The sequence below is a fragment of the Macrotis lagotis genome, chromosome 2 (genome assembly GCF_037893015.1).
Source record: "Macrotis lagotis isolate mMagLag1 chromosome 2, bilby.v1.9.chrom.fasta, whole genome shotgun sequence".
Classification (NCBI taxonomy): domain Eukaryota; kingdom Metazoa; phylum Chordata; class Mammalia; order Peramelemorphia; family Peramelidae; genus Macrotis; species Macrotis lagotis.
Window position 1 is genome coordinate 333,755,771 of NC_133659.1, and position 11,239 is coordinate 333,767,009.

General features: G+C 56.7%; 1 protein-coding gene across 12 annotated transcripts; it reads right to left on the minus strand.

Annotated features, from left to right (window-relative positions):
* Nucleotides 1-216: 216 nt before the first annotated feature.
* Nucleotides 217-10,348, minus strand: TOB2 (transducer of ERBB2, 2). Of its 12 annotated transcripts, none has more exons than XM_074227036.1 (4): nt 10,214-10,348; nt 6,237-6,317; nt 5,902-6,144; nt 217-3,461 (listed from the first exon to the last, which is right to left on the minus strand). In XM_074227036.1, the coding sequence occupies exon 4, from the start codon at nt 3,357-3,359 to the stop codon at nt 2,307-2,309; it is 1,053 nt and encodes a 350-aa protein (XP_074083137.1). In that variant the 5' UTR covers nt 3,360-3,461; nt 5,902-6,144; nt 6,237-6,317; nt 10,214-10,348; the 3' UTR covers nt 217-2,306. The 12 variants fall into 12 exon arrangements, with proteins under 12 accessions (XP_074083137.1, XP_074083138.1, XP_074083136.1 ...); XM_074227037.1 differs by having other exon boundaries at nt 6,237-6,320; XM_074227035.1 differs by having other exon boundaries at nt 6,237-6,402.
* Between the last annotated feature and the right edge of the window lie 891 nt (nt 10,349-11,239).

The window sequence follows — 11,239 nt, forward strand, 5'->3', positions numbered from 1 at the left end:
TGTTTCTCTCCTTTTTAAGAAAAAATCTCCAAAAGAAAAATTACAATTTTTTACGTTAGAAATATACATATATTATATATACCTCTTACATTTTACAAATGTAGCAAATTATTCATTACAAACGGACACCAAAAAAAATGTAAAAAATAAAAAAAAGCTTTCCTACGAAACCAGGTAAATTAGTGCAGGTTTGTTTTTTGGTTTTTTTTTAAATAAAAAATAAAAATAAATTGAAGCTGAATGCCTATGTCTGAGATGGGAAAGGGTGAGCACAAGAGCAGAGGCCCACTCCTGCAAACCTGGGGGCTCATCCTTCACAGGCCTGGACCAAGGGCCTGGCTACTCCCCCTGCTCCAGATACAGGTTTGAGACAAATGGAGCTGGGGGGCTGAAGCAGAGGAAGGCAGCACCCAGCTCTCACCAACACCAAGGAGAGCTAGTGTCATTCTGCCTGGGTCCCTGGCACCCTCTGGGGGAGGCAGGCTCTTTCTTTTTTTCTTTTTAAATGGGGGGTGGGGGGAAGAGGGGCTGCCCAGCCAGGGCTCAACCCTGAGTACAGTGTGGAGGGCAGGGGCGGGTGCTGCTGGGTTACAAAGCCAGGGTGGTGCCTGGCTGGGGGAGGTAGAATTGACCTGCCCAACAGAGCAGGGTGGGAAAGGAGGAGGTGGCTAGGCTGGCAGTGGGGCCCTTGACCAAGATGCCACCAGGACCACAGCTTCATGTCAGCCTTGGCCCCTGGGCTGGAGGCTTTGGTACATCCCAATGACAGAGGCAGGGTGGGGGAAGGGGCTTAGTAGCAGGCAGAGGGAGAAGACTGGCCTGGATGCCCAGGGCATACCAGGCTGAGGCAGGCAGAAGCCGACCAGCGGGAGCTGCCTCATGAGATGCTCTCCTCTGGTTCTGATGAGGGCAAAGCAGGCTCTCTATGGGTGGGCAGAGGAGAAGGGGGGCTGAACCCCATCTCCCCCCAAGAAGGCAGCAATGAAAAAAGGGCTAGGAGGGGAGGGGGGAGCCAGCCTCACTGCAGCATAAGGCCAATGAAGGGCAGAAAGAAAGAGGTAAAAGGGGGAAGGAAAATGAACTCTGAATTCAAGTCTGAGACCACTCCTTTGCCCCAGTCCCCTCCTCCAGGCACTGCTTCGGGACCCTCAACCTTCTCCAGGGTCTGCCCCCAGGGCTTAAGGCTGGAGCCCAAGGGAGAGAAGGAAGACCCAGGCAGCTACTTGGGCTGGGCAGCCCGGACTCTCACCCCCAGAGCAGAAAACCTTGTTTCTTTGTCTTTTTGGTCAGAGTCTGAAATAAAAGTGCAGGTAGTCTGGAAACCAGGCAGCTGAGAACCCTAATTCCACTCAGTGTTCTAGGGCATCCCTGCTCCCACCAAAGATTCAGAACCAGCCCTCCCCCACCCCCACCCCCCCACGCCACTCATGGCAGGAATCCCTCAACATCCAGAAAGATGCCACCCGATCCAGGATATGGCTTTATGGTCTTTCAAGTCCTCTAAAACAGGACTCCCCCCCCCCCGAGACCCAGAAATGGGGCACTGAGGCCAAGGATGGCATGCCTGGCTGTTCTTGGGCCCCTGAGATCAAAGGCTCAGCAAGCTGGGAAGGGGAAAGTGAGGGTGGCCACAGATCCCAAAGGGCTCTTCTCCCCAAGGCCTAAACCTATTGAGGCGGAGGGGAGAGGAAACACTACTGCCCAGTGCTCCTCACTAGCCAGACCAGGACAAATCTCTCAGGGGTCTGGCCAGAGACCACAAAGGGGGCTTAGCTTTGGAGGGGAGTGGGGAGAGGCTGTAATGGAACAGAAAAGAAGCCCCCCTCCTCTCTCCTGGAACCCCAGAGGTCACCCCCCCCTTGGGTCATTCTCTGGACAGCAGAGGCCCCCAACCAGTTGGGTACAAGAGGAAGGGAGAGAGGAAGAGGAAACTCCTGTCTGGACCACTGTCAGCAAAACAAGAAGCCACTAGATGTTAGGGGAAAATAAAAAACCTAAAAAAACAAAAAAAAAAAAAAAAAAAAAAAACCAAAAGAGAGAAAGAAATTTCAAATCCCAAACCAACCAACCAACCAAATAAATCAAGAGACAGGCAGGAAAATAGCAGGGGATCAAGTTAAACACACATCTGAGCTTCGGGGAGCTCCCGGCCCAGGCCTGGCCTGTGCATCTTTTTTTCCAAGAAGCCAGAAGGAAGAAGATCGGAAATCTTTTTGTATATTTCTATTTTTCCTTTTTTTTTTTTCCTTTCCTTTCCTTTCTCTTTTTGGTGGCGGCGGTGGTTTCCCCTGGCCCCCTGTGGGTGGTCAGTTGGCCAGGACCACAGGCTGGAACGACTGGCTGGGGTATTGCATGGTGTTCAGGTTGTAGCTGAGCCCCTCTACAAAGGGTGACTTCTCCAGGAAGAGGCCATTGGCACCACCTCCAAACACCTGGGCCACATCGAAGCCACCGCCACCACTGCCACCACCGCCACCAGAGCTACCACTACCGGGGCTGCCAAAGGGGGCAGGGGCCAGGCTGTTGCTGGGGGGCCCATCGGCCCCGTCAAAGAAGAGGCTGGGGGAGCCGCCATTGTACACAAATTCCTTGGCATTGGGGGAGAGCTGGGACTGGGGGGCTGGCCCCGCCCCGATGAAGTTCAGAGAATGCATAGATAAGGAGAGGCCCTTCTGCCTCAGCAAGGTATTGGTAGGAGACCTGGTCAGGCGAGGCTGCTGGGGGGGAGGTTGCTGGCCTCCTCCGCCACCCCCAGCCCCACCTGCACTACCGCCACCCTTCTTCATCTTTGTAGAACCAAACTTGGTGGCGGCAAAGGTGGCGGTGGTGAAGGTGATGGGCTGGGCTGAGCGGGGGATAAACGTTGGGCTGGGTGACTGGCCCAAGGATGGTGAGGGCGAGTTGGACAGGGAGTTGTCTTGGCTGCCGATGGGGACAAACACCTGGGCCTCCGGGTTGAAGCTGCTCTTGATCTCCTTGTCCAGCTCAGTGGTGGCCCCGCAACCCTCACTGTCATCCAGGTAGAGCACCTTGACAGTCCCCTTCTCTCCGATCTGGTAGGAGACCTCAAAGGGGTCAATCCAGACACTCAGCTCCTCGGGCACGTTGGCACGCACTTCCTCCACGGCCAGGCCGCTCCTCTTGGCCGCCAGCTCCACTACGGGATCCACCATCTCCCCGATGTGGACGCAGCGGAAGCCCGAGCCCTTGAGGGGCTTGTCCGGGTACCAGTGGCCTTCATACCTCTTCTTCAGGAGACGCTCCAGCTCTTCACCAAAGAGGTCAGCCCGGCGCCGGGGTAGCTTGTTGTACAGGTAAGAGATGATGAAGTTGAGGGCAACCTTGATCTCCAGATGCATATTCCTCCTATCCTCAGGGAGCAGCAGGGAGCAGGGTGTGTCAAATCTCAGGGCAGGGAGGATGGAAGACAGAACACAGGCGGGTTCCAGTTCCTGATGGCTCTGGGGAGAGAGAGAGGGCGGGGGGGGGGGGGCCCTGTCAATACAAGGGAAGCTGGGATGGAAGGGGAGGGCTCCCTAACCCCACTGGTCATACTGATGGCTTGACCCCAAACTGTCTGAGGCTTAGACCCAGGCAAAGCAAGGGTTCCCCTTCACCAAGGGGAACCTGAGGAAGGAAGAAGCAGGGCCAGCTTGGGACTGGGGGACACAGATGGGAGCCTTGCCCACCGGGTGACCTCTGATACACCTTACCTACATATGTGTAGGATAACGGACTCCAGGGCATTCCTACACAAGGGCCTTGAACTGACCTCCAAAGACACACCAAGTCACCCATAGAGAACATGGAAAGATACCCCCCCTAGCATAATTGCCTGGCTGACCCCTAGAATGTCAGTCTCCCTCTGCTCCCCCCATACCAAGAGCAGAGCCCTCTGTGAAGGCCAACGTGGTCATCTCAGCACAGAAGCTGGATGGCACTTTGGTATCACTGGAACCCCTCCCCTCAGTCCTCCTCAGAATCAGAGCTCCCTCTCTGGCCCTTCAGCTCTCAAGGCTGACCACAAGCAAAGACCGAGTGTTCCTGCCAGCTCTCCTGTGACCCAGGCTGAGATGCTTATTTGGGAGTGACACTCCACTGAGCTTAAAGGAAAAAAAATGACCAGTTCTCCAGTTTGTCATTTCTCAACTATTTGATTGGTGAGGAGAGCTGCCTGTGATGCCCCCTCCCTTCACTGATCAAAACCTAATCCAAGCATTTTGGTAACTGGGAGCGCCCGAGACATTGGAGGAAACCTTAATCTGTGTTAGGGACCCTCTGCCCAGGAGGCTTCCAAGTGAAGTGAGGGGACCAGAGGGTCCCTTCACCCCTCTGGCCAGTTTCCTTCTCTGTAAATGAGAGGCCCAGCCTTGGCCCCAAGGGTCTTCGCTCAAGCCTGGGTTTATGATTCCCCGAGACCAGGGGCAGAAGTCATGAGACAGGCATCCACCAAGGGCCTGGTTGCTCTGGCCTGAGGAGTAGTATTCTTGAGAAACTGACCTGAGCGGGGGGCCAGGGACTGGCAGGGCCCCAAGAGGCATTTCTCACCAACCCGCTGGGCCGTCACTACTCAGCACAAGGAAGAGGTGCCCACTGTGAATCACAGGCACCTCTCCGGAGGTGAATGGAAACATTTGAGGCCAGCTCCAGATGAAGCAGCATCGGGGGCTAGACCCTACCATTACCTTGGGCTCTTGCTCCTTGATACTCCCCACGAATGGCTGTGATTTGGGAATAGAGTCATGAAGTGCTAGGGCTGGGAAGGGACCTTGAACATCACCTAGTTCAACGTTGTCATTTTATAGATGGGGAAACTGGGGTCACTCCATGTTCTCTGCTCCATTCTCAGTCTTCCTATACAAGGGATGGTCAAAATGTAGGAACTCAGACTAGAAACCATATCAGATGAGGCCAGGGCTGGGGACACAGCTGAAAGATGACCCCAAGGGATAGGAAGTATTCATTCAATTCCTCAGCATGCATTGACCCAAAGCTTCCTAGGAGGAGTTGGGGGTGCAGAGGCAGACCCAGTCCCTAGGCTGGAGGAGGGGGGAAGGGCAGTTAAGAACATATGTGTGCACTACTACTACTACTACTACTACTACTACTACTACTACTACTACTACTACTATGCACACTACCTACCTACTATTAAATTTAAAGAGCTAAGAAGGGAAGGGAAGGTGAACCCGTGAAAGATCTCACATGTAGAAGGAAAAAACTTATTCCAGAAGAAAACTAGAACCAATGGGAGAAATCAAGGGCAGAGAGGTTATTTCTGACTCAAGAGCGAACTTCCCAATAATGGAAGAGTTGTCTATCCTTGCTTGGGAGTCCACCACTGGGAGACCCTGCAAGGTCGAGGAGAGAATAGGACCACTGCCCACTCCCAACTCAATGGATGACAGAACCACAGACCCTTTGACCTTACCAATAGTGACAGGGTGCGATACAACAGAGAAAAATACAAAGACCTCCATTTTGGTGAACCAGACATACATGGATAAGACAGCATGGTGAGGCCAGAGCCCCTGTAGAAAGACCTGAGAGTGTTAGAAGACCACAGGCTCAAGGTCTGTCCCTGGGTTGTGATTTCACTTTTCTGGGCCTCAGAATCCTTTCTAGAAAATGAAGGGTCTTCTTGGCTCCCTTCCAGCCCAACTAAAGCTGCCTGCATTCAAAGAGAAGTCTCTAGGACAAAGGGAGACTATAGCCCCAGGCTCCTGCTCTGTTGAGACCCCACATCTGGAACCCTACACGTTTGACGACATTTCTTGAAAAACTCGGGTATAGCCAGAGAAAAGACAAGCAAAATGGCCAGGGGCAGGGACCAGAGACTGGACGGTAGGACGAGTGTCCCAAGGACCAGGGACTTGGAGGTTAAAGAAGACTCTATCTCACCTGCTTGGCCCCTGAGGGCAGAACCAGGCTCAGTGGGTGGAAGCTGCAGAGGCAGATCTAGGCTGGGATGTCAGGAGAAGCTGGCTAATGGGAGTCGTCCACAGGTGGAATGTGCTGCTGGGGCAATGGGGACCTTAGGAGGCTGAACCAGCCAGCCCAGGAGGTCTCTTCTCACCTGGAGGCTCTAGGCCCCTTTTTATGAACCAAACAGAGGGGTAGATTGGTCTTTCCAGAATGCTGCACCTGAAGTTGGAAAGCCTGGGTCTGAGTCTTAGTGATGCCACATGAACATGTCTGGGCAAACCACTTTATTTCTCTGGGACTCATTTCCTTACCTGTGAAATGGGGGAACTGGACCAAATGATTGATCTCTAAGGACTCTTGCTAATTCTCTGACTCTAGGGATGGACGCTCGCCTGCTGAAAAGAATGACAAGTGTATTCCTGCAATGGAATCCTCTGGTGGAGGGCTCTCAGTGGGTTCCCATGCTCTTCTCCGAACCTGCAGAGAAGCCCAAGGGTGCTGGGAATCTGGGGATAGGAAGAGATCACCAGAGACTCGGCTAGCCTGAGCCTCTCCCCTCTTTGGGCCTGGCCTCTAAAGCAAGACCACTAGTAGCTGGGGGTCCTCCCTCCTCACCTATGACCCAGACCAGTGGGGGTGAGGGAGCTCCCCATCTGCCTTGAGTCTCCCTTGTTTAAGCCAGCCCATACCTGACTGCAGCCTGCCTTTCCCAGGCTCATTAGACCTCCCAAGCAGTTTCTTTTTTTGATTGCAACCCACTGGTCTTCTACACCCTCCTCTCCAGGCATCTACTTGTAAGGGCCACCTCCTGGAACCCCTACTTCCTTCCTTTGAGGCCACCTCCAGCCTGATTATCCCATCCTGAAATGTCTTCCCTTTCTAGTTCCTTTGTTCTCACTCCTATGCAGACCTGCTATCTCTCCAGGTGGAGACAATTTTCATTTGGGGTTTTGGTGGTCTCCTCTTTGGAGAACACAGGATCATAGAGAAACCCCAAAAAAACCTCGAACACTCCCTAGTCCCATTTGGACTGGAAACAAGGACCTTCTTTATCCCAGAAAATGTAACCTTACCCTGGCTCAAAGAGCCCCTCAATGGACCAACTCACAGACACACCCCTCATCTTCCTCCCTAAGACAAGCCAAGATGGTAGGAGCAGCCAAGGAATCTCCATGGCAGGCTGCACTTACCAGGAAACAAGAAGATTCCTTTTCTTCCTCCATTTCCCCTTGGGCAAGCTCAGACTCTTAAAGGCTCCCTCCCTGATCTGAGCCAGAGCTGTTCTGAAATCATCCCTAGCTCCTGAAGGGGGCAACCAGCCCCACCTGAGCAGTAGTGCCCACATTCCAGCTGGGGCCCAACTCCTACCTGAGAGAGGAGGCTTCACAAATAAGGAAGTTGACCAGGACACCTCACCTCTCTAATTGGAGAACAGGCCAGGCCAGACGGCTTCAGGGTGGGGCCTTGCAGGGGAAAAAAAGTAGGGATCGGAGCAGAGGCCCAGGAAAGCCCATTGGTCGGCCTGCTCCGTCCTGCCAGATCCCAAGGCCCAGACCACTCTAAGGGACTCAAGGGGTCAGTCCTAAGGCTTAAGAACCTTGCCACGCAAAGAGTCACTTTCTAAGCTGGGGACAAAGTCTGGAATTTCTGTAAAAACTGAAGCAGAGAGATGGCACCCACAAACGTGAAAACAGCTGACAGATATAGAATCCCTAGGGGCCTTTGGATCCATGAGTTCTAGAGCAAGCCCGCACCAACAGTAAAGAACACGGGATCTGCTTCCTACAAAGTCAAATCCTGGCTCTGCCCCACAATTCTCCTTTCCCCCATGCCCCAATCTTTTCACTGTGAAATGGGGAACTAGATTAGATGACCTCTAAGCTAATATATTCAATTTAAAGGGGACTGATAAAAGCAAAATATGGGAGGGGGAGGTCTGCTGAAAAAAAGAAAAGGGGAGGGAATTATATTGCAAAAACCAAATCGCAGGGTGAACAGATATTTGAAAAGGGCAGTACGTTCTTGCTCAGACACATAAAGAAAGTCTCCTGGGTGACCTTGTGTGTCCAGACTGGAAGGCCTCTGCTATCCCTTCCTGCTCTAAAACTCAAGTCCTAAGGAATTCTCTGGGGAGACTCCATCCTGAGAACCAGCCAATGTGTTTATCTGCCGTGGGGCTATGCCAGGAGATCCTGAAGCCATGTAGTACATGGCCCTTGCTGTACTAAGGAGAAACTGAGGCACCTACAAATGAAATGTCCATCCAAAGTCACTTTGGGGACACAGGACTGCACTATGACTCCATATACAGAGCTGGCTGTGTCTGGGCAGGCGCCACAGCCCTGGGGAGCTGGTAGAGAAGAAAAAGGGGATGGGGGAGGTAGGAATACAAATCCACTAGGATGAGAGGCCAGATCACTGGCAGGGACCACCCTCGACTTGCCAGCAGACACCAATTTTACAAAGCCCAATTTCCTGAAAGAATGCTCCTTTCGATGGGGAGGGGGTCAATGACTACACAAGCACAAGTCTAAGCTGTCCTTTGGGAGCCAGCCTCTGCACCCAGTGCTCTTCTCTGTCTAACGCCCAAAAGCTACTTTTTATTACAAACCGAGGGTCTTCACATGCCTGTCTTCAAACAACAGCAACAGAATTTGAGGGACAAAATGCCGGTGACCTCCCGGCCAGGGCTCCAGAGGGGGAAAAGCAGGCTGAGGCAGCCGAGCAGGAGGCCAGGCCTGGGGACCCCGGGAAGCCGGGCGAAGGCCGCTCCCTCACGGGACCCCAGAGCCAACAGACGGCCGGCATTCCACCGCTGGAGGACCAGGCCCTAGCTCTGGGCCTTCTGTCTACTCACAGAACCGAGCCCTTAAAAAGGAAGGTCATGTTACAGAGGGGGAAACTGAGTTCGCTCCAAGGTCACCCAACCTACAACAATGGAGAGGAGATTCAGGCCCCCAGCACCTGCTCCTCCACCCCCCATACCCTGCTCTCCAAGGTGACCTCCCCAGGTCAAAGGGCGGGGGGAGGGGCGCTCAATGACGTCACTGACACACAGGCAGAGCCAGTCCAGGCCCGGCTGGCCCTGGCGCTCGTGCCCATTTCACAGGCCTGGCACTAGAGGCCGGGCACGGGGCTGCCCCTCCCCCAACATCTCACAGGGGGCACTTTGCAAATGTCGCCAAGAGACACCTCCGGGCTTTATTACCTCTTTCCGGTCCCCCTCGCTCTTCCCTGCATTTCTGGGGGGGGGGGGCAGAGGAGGGCTTGAGCCCCTGGTCCCGGTCACAGGGGCCGTCCCCAGAAAGCGGCCCAACAAACTTCGGCAAAGCCCTGGACCCCGAACCCCATTCTGGGAGCTGTAGTCCTCGGGCTGCCGAGGACTAGCAGCGGGCCCGTGACCTACTTTCCTTTCTAACTACATTTCCCAGCATGCCGCCCGAGAGCTCGAGGGTCCGGCACCGCACGCATGCGCGGTGGGAGAGGGGTGGGGAAGGAGCGGGGCCGGAGTAAGGGAAAAGTTTCCAGTGCACATGCGCAGTGGACGTCCCCCCCCCCCATCCCGACAGGTCCGAGGGCAGAGCCCTCCGCCGGCTCCGGGGCACGGCCGCCCTCCCTCCTGGCCCCGCCGGGGCAGGGGCACTTTTGGGGGGCTGGGGAAGGGCCCGCCCCCCCGGATCCCACGTCTGGGCTGCGGGAGCGCCGAGGGGGCGGGGGGCTGCAGGAGCCGGGGGAAGCTGCGCCCGGCGGGCCGGCCCTGTCTCCCGGCCTCCCTCCCACTCGGTGACCTCTGCGGGGGGACGCGGCGGGGAGGACGGCAGCCCCGGCCCCGCCCCACTCACTGCTCGGCTCTCGCTGGCTGTCGGGCTCGGGCTCGCCGCTCCCTCGGGCCTCGGCGCCGGCCGCCGCCGGCTCTTTGTTCCCGGCTCCGCGGCAGGGGAGGGCGGCGATGGCGCCGGGGCAGGGCGGAGGCGTCGGGAGTCGGTCCGTCCGCCGGCCCGCGCGCGGGCTGAGTGCCTGGCCGGTGGCCGCCGCCGCCCCGTCCGTCCGTCCGTCCGCCCGCCCGGCCGCCCGTCCCCGCCGCCCGCGCCCGGCCCCGGCCCGCCCCGACTGAGCCGAGTCAATGAAAAGTTGGGCCCTTAGCAACCCCGCGCACGGATCCCGGGCCGGCGGTGACGCGGCCCGCGGGGCGGGGCGGGCCGGGACTACTTGGGCCGCCCCCGCCCCCGGCCGCCGCGCGCCTGGGCCCGCCCCCTCCCCTCCCCCCCCCTCCCCCGCCCCGCCGCACCTCAGGTCCGCCTGAGGGAGCCTGTCATCGCCGCCGCCGCTAGTGCTGCCGGGAGCCAGAGTGGGGCATGGTCGAGCCGGCGCGCCCCCTGCTGCACGCCCCGCCGGGTCGCCGGGCTGCTGCCCCCCCCCCCCCCCGGGCCCCCCGCCCCCGCGCTCGGGCGCTTTATGACTGTGCGCGCGGCGGGGCCGGGGGGGCGGGGGCGGGCGCGCTTGTGACGCCGCGGGCCGGTCACGTGCTCCCCGCTCGCGGCCCCGCCCCCGAGCCCACGTGGGCGTCCGGGGGCGGGGCGAGGCACCGGGGCACGTCCGCGGACTATTTTTCTTGTGCGTGAGAGCGAGCAGGGGCGGGGTCAGCCCTCCCCGCCTCTCCTCCCTCCCCCTCGCCCGGCTCCCCTTCCTCCTCCATTGCCTGCGCCGGGCCTCCCGGGCGCTCCTCCCCTGCCCCTCCCCAGCCTCCTCCTCCTCTTCCCCTCCCCCTCCCTGTACGTTTTTCCTCCTCCTCCTCCTCCTCCTCCTCCTCCCGCCTCCCCGTTCTCCTGGGGCCAAACAGACCTAGGTGCACGAGCAGAGCCGAGCTAAAAATATAAGCGACATGTTAGCAACAGCCTTCCCATTGGCCAGCAAGGACGACTGGCAGGGTATGATTGGCCTTCGAAGCTGACCAATAGGGATGAGGGAGCTCGAGGGGGCGGGGGCTGGTTGCGTGGAGCCAGTTGACTTACTCGTGTTAAGCAAAGCATGCTGGGAGTTGTAGTCGTTACTGAACGAACTCTTTTTCATCCCTTCTGAGTAGAACCCAAAGAGTGAAAATGCCTGAGTTCAAATCCGACCGCAGAGACTCAATAATCACCTAGCTGCGTGGCCTTGGGCAACCCACTTAACCCCACTGCCTTGCAAAAACTAAAAACAAACAAACAAACCAAAGTAAGTTTTGGGCCCAACAATGACCTAGGATGACTTCATTCCTGATGTGCCCTTCTGTTCTGAGCAGTAGATAAGTCAAATGAGACCATCATCCATCCGA

What these genes read in the sequence shown, in the direction of transcription:
- TOB2 (XM_074227043.1), bottom strand. Translation starts at nt 3,359, where the DNA reads ATGCATCTGGAGATCAAGGTTGCCCTCAACTTCATCATCTCTTACCTG.